General features: G+C 30.7%; 1 protein-coding gene across 2 annotated transcripts; it reads left to right on the plus strand.

The window, feature by feature from the left end:
* The first annotated feature begins 1,832 nt into the window (after positions 1-1,832).
* On the plus strand, positions 1,833-15,221 carry LOC143062921 (TNF receptor-associated factor 2-like). 2 transcript variants are annotated; one of them, XM_076234745.1, is made up of 8 exons: positions 1,833-2,015; positions 3,839-3,923; positions 5,673-5,771; positions 6,312-6,473; positions 6,619-6,693; positions 8,046-8,114; positions 8,913-8,924; positions 11,389-15,221. In XM_076234745.1, the coding sequence occupies exons 1-8, from the start codon at positions 1,870-1,872 to the stop codon at positions 12,421-12,423; spliced, it is 1,683 nt and encodes a 560-aa protein (XP_076090860.1). In that variant the 5' UTR covers positions 1,833-1,869; the 3' UTR covers positions 12,424-15,221. The 2 variants fall into 2 exon arrangements, with proteins under 2 accessions (XP_076090860.1, XP_076090861.1); XM_076234746.1 differs by lacking the exon at positions 8,913-8,924.
* The last annotated feature ends 1,268 nt before the right edge of the window (positions 15,222-16,489 follow it).

Genomic DNA, 16,489 nt, shown 5'->3' on the forward strand with positions numbered 1-16,489 from the left:
GATTTTATGGGACTTTTTTCTGTGTATATTTGGGGTATAATGCTAAAGATTAAAACTTAAATATCTTCTGTTGCAATTACTTTAAGGTTTAGGTCAAATTTATGCTAGACTGACTGGACTATTATCATGATTATCACAGTTACTGAATTAGTGAATAAATTTGTCATTTTGGAATCTAATGCATTCTGGGTAATTTTTTTAAAAGGGTACACCAAAAGGTTTTGATTGGTTTAAAAGGTTCTAAACAATGGAAATCCAAGCAATGAAGTAACATTATTTTTCACTTTGGTGTACGAACAATGAGATTACCCATAGTCCTTTAGATTCTGAAGAGGCGAATTGATTACCCTTTAAGTATTAAATGACTCAAAAGACTATAATTATTAATTTAATGGAATCTATATTAGAATTAAAAAGCAATACTAACAAGGTAGCTAAACAAAACAAAACAGAAACAGTTTTAAAAGTTATTAAAATAAATATTGATATCAATAAAATAGATTATCTATGCATAATATATTATAACACATTAATATGAGGCAGGCATTACCTGTAAATGGGGACGAAGTCTGTATGAATTATTTTTTTTGTAAGTTACATATTTGTTAAAAAAAAGAAATGGAAATACCGTAACGTTTCCGATTTTGGTTCTGTTATTGAGGATTTTACTTGTGACGTTATTTAAGTTATGACATCATGTATGTTCAATGTAAGCAAAGTGATGATCTAATTATAAAACCTGATGCAGGTACACAAAGCTTACTAATGCTGATTTGGTTACGCCATTCCACATGCAGGGTCACACAGAATATATATAAATAGAAAATGGATTTCACCAAATTATGGCGGGTTAAATATTTTTTGTTAGATCTCAACCCTAGCCAAAGTAAAAAAACAAACACACAGCAATACATACTGTAAAACTCAGTTTAAAAGAAGTCCAAGTCTGATGTAGTCCAATAAAACATTGAAAGATAATGTCTTCATCATTTAAAATTAAGCACAATCCCTCCTGTTAGAAGTTTAGTTTCATTCCATCATAAATTATATGAGAAGAACATAACCTGTATCATGCAATGATGTAAGTCTGCTTCAAAGTATAAAAGTTCTGCATTTACTATCATGACTATCAGAATCAAAATAATTTAACAGAATAATTCAAATGAGACCTAAGTCTAAAAGATTCAGACAACATAAATAAGCATGTCATATGCATACATGTACATACATTTTGTACATGACATAATTTTGTAGATACAATACAAAAAAGAAGATATGGTATGATTGCCAAATAATGACTCCCTATAAGCATGATAAGAGACCAAATGACATAGAAATTGTCAGCTATATTTCACCGTACAGTCCAACAATAAGCATGTATATTTAGGACATAACAAGTTTCTATGGGATAGACAATCAAGGAATGGAAATATAAGGAAAGTTCCAAACCCAAGTGTCATTTCTCAAAAATGCAAGTTGCTACCTTGTGTTTCAACATGTTCAATAAGGTGTATATATGTGTTTATATATGAAAAGAATTTCGTAGACAAGTGCTAGTACAATGTATGTTGCATCTTGATTTTTTTACTTCTAGGTATCGTAAATGAGTAAAATGACAGGTACATAGATAACTTTAAAAAGAACTGCATCATATTGATCTTTAAATGAATTGCTAATTTACATAAGATTTTACCCCTCTGCTAAATCCAAGTTGAATACTAAGTACTCTGTAAAAAAAAAAGCTGCAACACAGTCATTGACAGTTGTCACAGCTTGTTTTTCAATAAATGCAGAGGAAGATAAAGTTCTGTATTTGATTATTTTTGTTACAGAAAGAAAGTAAAAATAAAAATTCAAAAGTACCAAGCCATGCAGGCAGGTTATTCCCGAGATGTATTCTCCTCAGGATTTGATACTAAGTTCCTATGTAACTACTGTGGTAACATACTAAGGGACCCAGTACAAAGTTATTGTGGACATAGATTTTGCAGAGCATGTATACAAGGTCTTGTAAGGTAAGTCATTTAAGTCAAAATGTTAGATTTGCCTGCTTTTTTTCTCTTAAAATATTAGACTATTTACAAACAAGCAAACAGTGAACATCTTTGGAGGTGTACAATTAATGGATTGTGTTCAGTATATTTTTAGCTCACCTGGCCTGAAGGGCCAAGGGAACTTTTCTCATCACTTGGCGTCCGTCGTCGTTGTTAACTTTTTACATTTTGAACTTCTTCTAGAGAACCACTGAATTGAATGAAACTAAACATTGCACGAATGTTCCTTATGAGGTGCTGACCAAGTGTTGTTACTTTGTTGCCGATCCATCATTCAAGATGGCCGCCAGCGGGGGACTTAGTTTAAGATAGGACCCTATGGGAAATGCATACAAATGACTTCTTTTAGAGAGCCACTGAATGGAATAAAACCAAACATGACATGAATGTTCCTTATGAGGTGCTGACCAAGTGTTGTTACTTTGTAGCCGATCCATTATCCAAAATGGCCGCCAGTGGGGGACTTAGTTTAACCGCGGACCCTATGGGAAATATATACAAATGTTTTCTTTTAGAGAACCACAGAATGAAACCAAACCTGGCATGAATGTTCCTTATGAGGTGCTGACCAAGTGTTGTTACTTTGTAGCAGATCCAACATCCAAGATGGCCGCCAGCAGGGGGACTTTGTTTAACATAGGACCCTATGGGAAATGCATACAAATGACTTTTTTTAGAGAAACACGGAATGGAATAAAACAAAACATAGCATGAATGTTCCTTGTGATGTGCTGACCAAGTGTTGTTACTTGGTAGCCGATCCATCATCCAAGATGGCCGCCAGCGGGGGACTTAGTTTAACATAGGACCCTACGGGAAATACATACAAATGTCTTCTTTTAGCGAACCACTGAATGGCATGAAACCAAACATAGCATGAATGTTCCTAATGAGATACTGACCAAGTGTTGTTACTTTGTTGCCATTCCTACGTCCAAGATGGCCGCCAGTTGGGGACTTAGTTTAACATAGGACCCTATAGGAAATGCATACAAGTTTCTTTTTATAGAAAACCACTGAATGGAATGAAACCAAACATAGCATAAATGTTCCTGATGAGGTGTTGACCAAGTGTTGTTACTTTGTAGCTAATCCATCATCCAAGATGGCCGCCAGTAGGGGACTTAGTTAAACATAGGACCCTATGGGAAATACATACAAATGTCTTCTTTTAGTGAACCACTATATGGAATGAAACCAAACATAGCATGAATGTTCCTAATGAGATACTGACCAAGTGTTGTTACTTTGTTGTCATCATGGTCATTGCAACATCCAAGATGGTCGCCAGTGGGGGGACTTTGTTTAACATAGGACTCTTTGGGAAATGCATACAAAAGTCTTCTTCTAAAGAACCACTGAATTGAATAAAATCAAACATAGCATGATTGTTCCTTTCCTTATGGTGCTGGCCAAGTGTTGTTACTTTTAGCCAAATTTTATATTTTTTTATATGATTTCAAAAACCCAAGTAGAATCAGGTGAACGATACAGGCTCTTGAGAGCCTCTAGTTTGTTTAGTTCATGACATGATATGAACAATAAAAAATTCAGTTAGTATTAGAAAATGTTAAGCAAACCAGGAAAAAAGAAGGCTTGAGCATGTTGAAGCAGCAACAGCAATTAAAAATATTTATTTGAATAAACTTTTTAGTCATGCAAAAGTGTGGTTTTCTTTTGTATGGTCACTCACAGTTCTAATAACATTTATTTGTACAGCATGCATGCATTCAATAGAAGCCCAATTTGAACTACTCATACTGTATCATATAACTTTTTTGTAGTTCTGGAGATCAAAGAGTCCAGTGTCTTCAGTGTTTAACAGAAGGAAATGCAGATGAAGAATACAGTTTCATCAATCAAGATCAGGTATTTTTTTTTTTATTTAGTATGGTTTTTTTTTTTTTTTATTTCTATCCAACCACATTTAATATAATTTACAAGACTAAATGATGCCACTAGCTGTATTTTTATGAGCTCCTTTCCTTTAGGGAAAATCTTGTCCTGAACACGCATGAAACATTTGCCCCTGGATGGTAATTTGAGTTCATATAACAAACAATCAATCAATCCTTTAGGACAACCACTTATCTTGAGTTAAAAATGATCATACAAAAGTACAGTGTTGTCCTCATAATTTTCAAGTAGTACCATGGAAATAAACATAGCAATGGTTTTCAAAAAAAATAGCACCATTGCCCCTATACATTCTATAATAAAATCATCCTAAGCTAGTGCAATGGTAGAAAATATAGCACCAGGATACCACGGTGCTTTAAAGCCCTTGGTAGAACACTGCCTATGGGTTACAACTTTCAACTATGAAATTCAGTCTAATGTAGGTTTATCTCTAGTAGTATTGCATATACTGTTTTTAGAGTGCAATATCTCAAAATGATGAAATAGGCATGCAGATTTGTTTTTATCCAATGAACTAGCAAGGATCTCCATGGATGAAAATTGAAGGATGGAGTTTTCTTGCTATTTTTGGTAATTGTTATGCGGGTTAAAATTCATGTGGAGCTTATTTTTCACGGACATTGTCAAATTCAGAATTCATGAACCCATTACCGGTATATATTGCTGGTTTGCAGCAACGACAAAACGAGTCGTACGGGTTATGTGAAAGGTTAAAAAGATTTGTAAAGCGAACGTTGTCAAATGAAAAGGTTTTTAATGACTTTATCTAGAAAATCGATGCTATGCAACATGCATTTTTCAAGTCGGAATAGAAACCAGAAACGCGGATGTATCAATTTGATTGTAAACTACGAAATGAATTCGGAATTACGATACGATATTTATTTACAGGAAATATTAAAAGTTTTTACTTTTTAACTTTTAAAGTAATTCTATCTTATCGTTACAATACAGCAGTACTCGAGTTATTTGCGATGAAATAATAATTACTGTTTTACATCTTATTTTGAACTTCTTAAAAAGGGGATGCTGATTGCGTAAGTCAAAATAAAAGCACGTGTTTTACTTGTTAAACTTTGTAACTGGACTATAAATTTATTTATTTAATCTGAATTATCATAAGCATTTGCTGAAACTTAATTAAATAATTCGACAAATGAATCGTCTATCTTCAGATAATATTCTCCTGTCTGCTTTGTTGATCTACCTGTACAAGCTCAGGTACAAGTGATTAGCGATCTTAATCCGGATATCCCTCAGGCGTTAGAACTGGATTATACTATAAAGAAAGCCCGAAGGTTATGCAATTACATGCATTTGATTATAATTGCTAAAACAAATGGCGTCAGGCTATAAAAACGATCACAGTTTTGACAATGGCGCAAGACATTTGAACGATGGCGCAAGTCATTTGACGATGGCGCAAGACATTTGAAAGATGGCGGGGCGCCAACGTTAAACAGGCCATGGAGATCCCTGGAACTAGGACTATCAACATAAAAGATTAAATTGTCTGTCCAATTTCAAACATTAATGTTTAAAAAATGTTATATCTATAAGAATAAATGTAAACTGCTGTTGTTTTTTTCTATGGTCGGGTTGTTGTCTCTTTGGCACATTCCCCATTTCCATTCTCAATTTTATTTGTATTCCAAATGATTAACATGAATAAACTAATTGTTTTGATTGTATCTTTAGATATTTCCAGACATGGCTGTCAAGAGAGAGATGTCTCTTATTGAATCCAAGTGTGTTAATCCTGGTTGTAGCTGGAAAGGAAATTTCAAACACTATGAGGTATATTTTATTATTAGTAATTTAATAACACATCTTTTAAACACATGAGTGTGAAGAATAAAACACTCACAAGATCTTGGTTAAATGTCAGTCAATAGACCTATCCACAAATAATCGTAGGTGATGTTAGATGATAAATACATCTTTCAAAATTCATTAAGTGATAAATTGTGTATCAAACATTAATTTCCTAATTTCCTAACTTTAATAAGATTTATAGTCATTTTCAAATATATGCTCTTGTACTGTGGTTTCCTTAAATTTGAAAATTTTTGAGTGCTTTTATTATTGTGTTTGTGGAACATTGAAGAAATATGCCAGATTGATTATTACAATTTCAAGAAATGTTGAATACAAATAAAACAAGAATGTTTAGGAAATCATCAAATCTTTGATATCTTTGGAAAAACATATAATAATAAATCTTGAACCACAATTAGGATGACAATTCAGAGCAAGTGACATTGTATTGTAACTGTATTAAAGGAGATAAAACTTTATATTTTTACTTTTCAATAACATTCTGTTTCTGTTTCTTAGGCACATTTCAAAGAATGCAAGTACCAAGCCAGTCCATGCACCCAGTGTGGGAATCTGATTACTGCATCCAAGTTAAATGACCACATGAAAAATGAGTGTCCGATGAGACGAGTTAAATGTAAACATTGTAATGTAGAGGTTGTTCAACAAGATTTAGACACAGTAAGTTGTACAAAAAAAGAAAATTATAAATCTTGTCAAGATGAAGAATTCTAAAAATATCAATGATGTGTTTATCAGCAAAATAGAATCATAAATATGTGAATTTATTTTAGAAAAACATGTATAACTTATTTCATTTTTGCAGACACACCAGAATGAGTGCCCCAAGTATCCTCTGAAGTGTGACTCATGTGGAAAAAAGAAAATAACAAGAGAAAAGGCATGTATATAATATATATAGTTGTATTTTGAAGATTACAATTGTTAACAAAAATCTTGTTTTCTTAGAATTCACTTGAATACGGTACAAAAAATATGTAAAATTTAAGACATGTGTTAAAGGTTATCTCATCCTGAATTTTTGTGTGCACCAATTTTTCGTTAAAATTGATATTCATATTCCATATCAACCAAATATAGATAGAAATCTCAATGTGTACTTTGATGATTGATTGGACACATGTTTTTGTTACATTTGTTCTTAAACTTTTGGTTGGACAAAAGAAAGTTGGATCATGTGCATTCAACTTTCATAAGAAAAATGATGATGATAGTTTATATTGTTTGAGAATCTGTGGATTTTTTTTAAAATAATGAAAACTATGTTCACATCATTATCAGACATAGATTCACCCTCCATCCTTATGGAGCTACATATTTTGGTGATGCATGCATGTTACACTACTGTTTCAGATAAGGGTGAAGGTTGGTACCTATTAAATCATTTAAAACCACTGCAAATGATTGCCCCTGTCCTAAGTCAGGAATCTGATGTTCAGTAGTTGTTGTTTGTTGGTTCATAAGTGTTTCTTGTTTCTAGTATTTTATAAAGATTATTCAGTTTGTTTTCCTGTTAAATGGTTTTACACTAGTCATTTTTGGGGCCTCTTTATAGCTTGATGTTCAGTGAAGACCGTACTTTGACCTATTATGGTTAACTTTTATAAATTGAGACTTGGATGGAGAGTAGTCTCATTTGCACTCATACCACATCTTCTGATATCTATAGACTTGTTACAGGTAGGACTACACACATTGCCTAGTATGTGTGGATGCTATTTTTCAGTGACAATTTTGAGACATTCATATTTAATATTGGTTGAAAAGGCACAGCGTCAGCAATATCTTTTTTTAAACACTTTCAAATAAACTTTAAATATACATTATAAAAGAGATTTGCAAACAAATACAATAAGACAAAAAAGATAGTTATCATACTCACATGTAAACAAATACAATTAGACAAAAAAGATACTCGTGTGCATGATGTGTAAACAAACATTTAGAAATGATTAAAGAAATTCAACTTTTTAGTTTATTGTCATGACATTAATAATGTGTTCTATTTGTTTATGACAAAGAGATACAACTTGTAAGTAGTATTATGTTGTTAAATTACTAAAATATGTAATAGAGTTTATTAATAAAATTGAGAAAGAAAAGGGAGAATGTGTCAAAGAGACAACAACCTGACCAAATAGCAGACAACAGCCGAAGGCCACCAATAGGTCTTCAATGCAGTGAAAGTTATATAATAAGATGTTAACTAATTCATTTAACTTATTTGTGCAGATGCAACAACACATTGATAAAGAGTGTGCCAACCAAAAGATACAATGTCCAGTACCTAATTGTGAAAAGGTAACTAAAATTTTATTATTTGTTATTAGTCAAGAGGAAAGCAATGACCAGTCCAAAGATATTAAAAAAAAGTATACCTTACTGTGAATTCGTTTATTTTCGTGGTTATCAATTTTCGTGAATTGAGGAAAACTTACATATTTAGTGGATATTTGATTTGGTGGTTTTGGCAATCTCTGCATACAAAGCCTATAGATAATTTATAATTTGTTGAACATTTATAAATTTGTGGTTCAAATGAAATACCATGAAAATTGGTATCCAATGAATAAAAATGAGTCCACAGTATTCTTCATTCTGTTCATTCTGTGGCTTACAGTAACAATTTTAAATTTTACAAAATTGTACAGTGTAAGACCATGACTGGAAAACAAATTTCTAATATGATTTGAATAGCAATGTCATACATTGTCTTTGATATTTAGAAATTCTACATTCAAGGAAATCATTTGAGTTGTATTGTGTTGCGAGAGAATATTTTCATTTTGGCAGTATCCTCTTTATCATTTAAAATAAAGATTACAATACTGTAAATTCAGTAATTATTGCCATTTTATAAGGATTGACAAAATTAGAAATTATATATAGAAAATCTTAATTAAGATATCTGTACCTAAAAGCAGAATCAAGTTCTCATTATTGCGAAACTCATCCAGTGGCAAAAAAGCCTCACAATCATTTTTGAATTTACAGTTTTAGGTAAAAATAAAATAAAAAAGATATTTTTTTATAAAAGAAAATCAGTTAAGTAGATGTATTATGTATTATTAGTTCCATCAAAAGTAATAACTATTTCAGCATATAACAAAGGTAATTAACATCATTTCCTCTTAAACTTTCATAACTGCTTCAAAAGTGGCAAGTGCATTGCATTTTATAATCTTTTCAGGTGACACTTTATTCAACAATTCAGACATCATAAGTAAAGTGAACGCTTCTTCTACGAATTTTTATCATTGAAGTAAAAATTGTGAAATGTAAAAAGAAAAATCATCATCTCAGTAAAAAATCATTAAATTGTTTTTTCAATGCATAGGTTTACCAATATAAAGGTTTGGTTTGTCCACCATTTTAAAAATCATAGTAAAATATTTTGTGAGCATTGTTATACAAAATGGTGGACATCACTGAGCAAAATAAGTTTTGTTTTTTTGACACCATTAGGTTATCTGGAACATAATTGCAGTCAATAGTAGTAAAATCACATGATAAGGGATTGGTGTACTGTAATTTCAGAAATTATTGCGATGTTTTTATTATTGCTAAAATTGTTATAAACTTGATTTAAACTCGCATTTTGAAATTTTGTATATGAATTACAACAGGTTTTTTCTAATTATGCAAAATTTATAATTGTATTTTAGTCTAAAATGATAAAATCGCAATAATTTCTGAATTAACAGTATTTATTGTCTGCAATTGATTAATTGATGCTTTACCTGTATTCCCTGCAACAGGGGGATTCTCCTAGCTTGATATAATGTACATCAATTTTAAAATAACAAATAAATCCGATGATGACATTTCAGTCATATATTTATACCACTTGTATCATTAAACAGAAAAATGAATGTTTCTGTAAAATTTTCTGATTTTAAAGAATTTTGAATTGTTAATAGGGAAATTTTAGGATTTTTATATTATGGGGGTCAGGGCAAGATGACCTAATAAACATGAAGCTTAATAAGTTACCCTTACTACTGTTTACTTCTTAAACACACAGGATTATTATTATTATAAAAAATGGAAAACAATTGCAGAATTATTCAGTTATTACAAAATTAAACAAAATTTTAAAATCTGTCTGTGAATGTTAACATAGTTATATATCAATTCATTTCTTTCTTTCTTTCTTTTTCTGAATTATACTTCACTCCAGCTTTCTTCTCTCTACTATTTTTCTATCTAGGTTTAAAACTTTGCTCGTGAATTCTTCTGAAAGCTGGTATATGTTAATATGACATTTCTGGATTTTGAGGATGAATAATTCTATGATTCTGTATAACTCCAGTATGCTTACATGTGTATGTATATACAACTTTCACACTCCTGCATTTTCCCTGTGCATTTCTTGAGTCACAATGCATTTGTTACTGCATCACATTAAGATTTTGGTCAACCAGCATAGCTCATTCAAAAAAGGACTTGAAATTGGTCTATGAGTGTTCACTAGTAAACAACTAATAACTGTGGTACATGTACCGTGGATTCATTATTATTCGTTCGATATCAATTTTCCAGGATACAGGTCAACAACCAGGAATTCAATAGTTCAACAAATTTTTAATTTTCTAAAGGCTTTGTAGTTTGTATGCCGTGATTACCTAAATCATGAATTCAAATATCCACAAAAATGCAAATTTTCCTCTACCTACGAAAATTGATACCCACAAAAATAAATGAATCCACAGTATGTGATGTCTGCCTAAATCAATAAAGGGAATAAATAATTGAAATTTGCTTGATAATATTGCCTGTAATTTTTTTTTATATATCATTCAAAAATGAAAGTATGGTATGATGTTATCTGTATGTCTGCACATCTAGTAATCTAATAATAAATCTAGTTTGCCTAGACAAGTTGTCATTTTAAATTACATGATTTCATGATGTATAATTCCAAAATTTTTGGACTTGAGTTGTTACAGATTTCACAATTCTTAGCATCGTTACTCAAGTTTAAGCAAATAGATATTATACAAAGTTTTTATTCAGAGTTTTGTCCCATGAAGAACATTCTTTTATAGAATTGAATTATCTAGAGTTATCTTCCCTTATATTGCTAAGATAAATATAAATCAAGTTAAACATGAAAATATTCAGCATTAGTAAAAATCGACTTTATAAAATGAAAAAAACTCTTGTATTTCAATATGTGCTTTAGTAAAGCTACCAAAAAATATTTTGAGACCTGTAAAAAAACAAGTTTTTTTCAATACTTTCAAATTAAGTGCAACTGTTTCATATCTAGTTGGATTCAACTAATTAATTATTGAACTATCATATGATAGATTTCCTCCACAACTTACATGAATATATATATCTAATTGTTTATTTGTTCGGAAATATCTCTCATACTCTTACTCTCTGTTTATTGATTAGATGATAAAGTTCTTTCTACTTATAAACATATGTTGGAATTTGTTGTAATTATTTTAGCAAAAGAGTTAACTGTAAATTTAAAAAAAAGGTTATAGTGTTTATATGAGATTTCAAAATATATTGTTGAGGGAATAAGATAGTAATAATGTTACCATGTTTAATTTTCTTGCAGGTTGATAGAAATAAATTTCAAAACCATGTGGAACAAAAGCCAGGGTTACATATTGTTCACAATTTGGAACAAGTTACTGCTATAAGTGAAAAAGTTGCACAAATTGTGGCTCACCTTGAAAGTACACAGTCCGCAAATAATGCAGGTGTAATAACAGAGCTCAGAAGTAAAGTTCAAGAACAGGAACAAGCTATTAGAACAATTATGACAACAGGAGGAGGCGGAGGAGGATCAGGATCAGTTGCTGGAGGAGCTGATGTAGGAAACATGATGCAAAAGTTTCAGGCGTTAGAAATCAAAACTGGTACATATGAAGGAATTGTAACAACACTGCATAGAGAAATAGAGAGGTGTATCACAGCCATTGAAAATATGGAAAGACAGCGACAACAAGAGAGAGAACAGGTCAACAATGATGCAGAAAAAATAAAACAGCTCGAGGCAAAGTTACACATGAAAGAGGTTATCATAGCAGAACATGCACTGAAAATATCTAACCTTGAAACAACAGTCTATGATGGAAACTTAATGTGGAGGATACCTGAGTGGACAAAAAAGCGTAGGGAAGCAGTTAGTGGGCAGTGTACCAGTATCTACTCAACTGCATTCTATACATCTAGGTCAGGTTACAAGATGTGTGTCAGGCTGTATCCAAATGGTGATGGGATGGGAAAAGGAACGCATGTATCCATCTTCTTTGTCATAATGAGGGGGAATTATGATGCTTTATTAGGATGGCCTTTTGGGCATAGGGTCATCTTCAGAATGATTGACCAAGGACAAAATGGCAATCATCTGATTGATTCTTTTAGGCCAGACCCATCAAGTACGTCTTTTAAAAGACCGACCTCTGAAATGAACATTGCTAGTGGTTGTCCGTTATTTATGCCATTATCAAAACTGGATGATCCAAGTGTTTCATATGTAAAAGATGATGTTATGTATGTCAATGTTTGCCTGGACATTTCTGAAGGTAGGAGAAACCCAGCTCTTGATCCTGGAACAGGGCCTGATCGTAGTTTGAAGAGTAAATAAATGCTATTATAAAACAAAAGTTCTACGCAATAATTGCACTTTGAACTTAATGAATTATCTTCAAAATGTTATATTTGTATAGATGTTTTTGCTTTTATACCATGTTTATTGTAAATTTTTATTTTAATCATTAACCACATATATACCTGTTATCCATTCTCTTTTCAGTTAAATTTCTAATTCTTTTTTTCCTCTACAATTGTCTCATTTGAATCCTAATTCATCTAATCTTTAATTTGACCCATTGTTACACATGTACTCGCAGATAAAAAAGTTTGATATACAGATAAAATGATGGTTTAATTTTTTTAAATCTTAAACATGAAATTAAACAGATCTAGACAAATTGTCATTACAGGATAAGCATTTGTTTATTTATATTTATGTTTATATCAGTTATATGACTGTCTGCAATATGTCAACAATGAAAGGCATTATGTCAAAACTTACTGCCTGGTTGTATGAATGATATGCAGCTAAACTGAAATTGGTCAGGAGGTTTGTGTTATGGATAAATAGTTGAACATTTTATTAATATATATGGTATTATTATATAGAACCTTTTCTATTTAAAAAGAGACTGTTCAAAATAAGAATATAGTAATGCAGTTTTCCATATTTTAAAATTAAAACAAAGGGTACAGGGAAGATATGTCAAATTTTGTATAATGCAAAGTTGCTGAAAGATCTTGATTCTAATTGATATTTGGAAAATTTATGAGCGAAAGTGGATAATATCATAAAACAAATTTTTGATGGCTGTTGACTGAGAGTATTACGAATACATGTATTAAATAGTGGGAAAAAAACATCAAGAAATGAAAGTTGGCCAGAAGAAAGCTCTGCAAGAAATATTTAGTGGCTCTGCTTTTTTTATGATAAAAAATGTAGAATCCTCTTATGTAATTCGAGTTTGTATATATTTTACCCTTCTGTTAGATCTATTACAGTATGTTTTTTTTAATTAATGTTATGTGTTGAACAAGTTGAAATACTTAGATACGTAACATTAGAAATTCCCTGTACATTGTTGCAACACAAATCTATCACCATGATTACTGATCATTGAAATGGCTTAAGCTGTTTATAATGGAGACCATGAAAAAAATGTGCATAATATTATATAAAATTATAAATAAATCAGTGATTTGAATTATTTCAATTAATTTAAAGTTCTTTCCATGATTCTTTCTTATCATTTCACAGTACAAAATAAAAAACTTCTTCATACCCCTAGACATTACCAAACAAGGTCAAGAAATCATCGCGAATGCCAGTGTTTGTGCTTTTAAGAAATAATGAAATTTTCATGTTCTAAGCTGTTTTCAGTTTTCTTTATTTTCTAAAATATTGAATTATTTGAAATACTAAGCTTTTTCTTCTGCCAGTCATAGTTTGCCTCAAAAAAATTGTTAATGTATATTTGTATATGTCATTATATGCTTTTCCTAAGATAGTCTTTAGCTATGTAAGCTTTGATTAATATAAAACATTATGTATTGTATTTGTTAGTTTGTTTTCTCTGATTATGTTATGGATTTTAAATTTTTTTCTTCTGAATATTGTGCTTATTAAGTTTTTTTTAACAGTTTTGTACATATATTTGGATTTTACTCTGTTATGTATATATATCTATATGGGTTTTTTATTGCTATTTGTCCACTTATATGGATAGGTACATAGTTGATTAGTAGCTTTATTGTTTTTCCAAATAGTTAAGGATGAAGATTTCAAATTGTCTTGTTTTCAAAGGAAAAGTGGTAAATGGGCATATACTTTAACACTTAATCAATCACAAAAAAGATAGTGAATGTTAAAAGCAATTTAAATTCAATTAAAAATCGCCAAGCTGAGGATAGAAAATCACTTTACATGTCGTGCCATTAAAATTATTAAAAATTCTTTATTACAAATGAAAGTAGCCTCCATTTGCTTTTTGCAAGACTTTTCTCTTGCAAGTCCTTTACAGAGTTTTATTTCATCATTTCCTCATAGAATTTCCTCAGATGAATCTTGGTAAATATTGGACAACGGTTAATGTAAATTCTTACAATGCCTAATAGTTTATAGAAACTTTATAATTTTGCTTTTAATCCAAAAATATGCAAACTTATAGTATGTAACTAAGCTATAATTTGATGTTCAAATCTGGGTTCAAACTGATCTTTAAAACTAGAAAACACTACTAAACAAAACATAACAATAAACTGCATAAGATGAGAGAACATCTCAGAATTTTTAAAACAATATCAAACAGCTAACTTCTAAAGGTATGGAAAAATGTTGGAGAAGAAAATGTAATATTGCGGCCCTTGCATAAAAATTGTTACTTAACTTTTAAGACATATTTAGATTAAGCTACATTTGCATCCTTGGCTCTTTTAGCTATGAGTTGGACTTTATTATCTTAGGAGCTTTGTGTCTGTTTATTTCAACCAATATTTAAAAAATAGCTCTTTTGTTAGTTTGCTAAATTTTCACTTGTAACTTAAAAATTGGTCCAGCAATGAAACAAGGTTTAATAGCTTGTCTATGTAAACAATTTTACATTTATTCTTTGATTGATAAAAGTGTTAAGATATTGATGTAATCTAAGATAGTAGCTTAAAAGTATGTATAAAACACAGTAAGTCTAATGAAAGTTATAGGTATCATACAATATAGATATTAATATTTATTCCGAAACTGTTTCTTAGATTTAATCAGGTGATGTGTAACTTGTAGACATTTTGCATTTATTGGTATTGCTAGTATTTAATTGCACTGTGAGTTTTATAAATAAAATTTATTGATGTGTACTAATACATTGAGAATTTTTGTATGGCTTAACCATCTGGCAACTGTTTAGATCAAAAAGAAGATGTGGTATGAGTGCCAATGAGACAATTCTTCTTAAGAGACCCAGTAACACAAATTAAGGCAACAGTAGTATACCGCTGTTCGAAATTAATAAATCGATTGAGAAAAAACAAATCTGGGTTACAAACTAATAATATAACAATTTACAAATTATTGTTACCCTCAGGCCTTCAAAAATGAGCAAATCCCATTTAGTTCATTTCTGCTACGAAATTATAATTGATCATCTGCTTATAGAATTATATGGTGAGAGTTAGTTATAGGAATGGTGTTATGAAGCTATGCTGTTTGGTATTTAAAATGACCTCGCTGATTGAGTTAATTTGGTTCCAAGAAATAGGTCCATAAATATTTCATAGACAGGTCAAGTGATCTTTTCTAAATGAAACATGTCCACCATCGTTGTCTGTTAGCTTTTACAAAATTCTACTCCTCTGAAAGTATTGGGCCCATAGCAACCAAACATGTCTACAATCATTATTGGGGTATCTAGATTAGTAATTGTGTTGACAATCTTCTCTTCTAACCATTGCTGAAAAAGAACATAGAGGTAATATGCAAGAATTGTCTGATTATTATTTTTTTAAAAGCAGAAATGTTCTAAATGAAGGATGTTTCTATTGTCCGTTAATACCAAAACAAATTTTTAATACTTAAAGAATCAGCAAGATATGACCAATACATAAGTCAAACATATCTTCAATAATGGATAAGCTCATTATAGGAGCTTTTGTCTCTAAACGACGATTGTTACCAATTTTTTGTGTTTGCTTATAATTTTTTTTTAATAATAATAGATAAAAAAAAACTTTATAAGAAAAAAATTACCAACAGGAAAAGATCTACGAATTTTTCTGATCAACCAAACAGTCGGTCAACACTTTATAGGAGTTATTGTCACTAAATGACAGTTGTTGCTTTTTTTGGCTGAATATAACTGTAGATAGAAAAAAAATTAAAACATGAAATCATCAAGCATCATCAACAGGTCTAGATGGTAGAAATTGTCAGTTGACACATTGCTCCTAAATGATATTTTTTGCATTTTGGGTAATGATGAAGTAGATAAAAAAAAACTGCTACAGGAAAAATTATCAACAACAAAACCTACAAATATATCAATATCATTGGTCAATGATGATTTTACCCAATTTTTGCATAGTATGCAAGCACTCTAAGAATAAAGAAAACCAGAGAACTCATAACG

Source organism: Mytilus galloprovincialis, chromosome 2 (assembly GCF_965363235.1).
Source record: "Mytilus galloprovincialis chromosome 2, xbMytGall1.hap1.1, whole genome shotgun sequence".
Classification (NCBI taxonomy): domain Eukaryota; kingdom Metazoa; phylum Mollusca; class Bivalvia; order Mytilida; family Mytilidae; genus Mytilus; species Mytilus galloprovincialis.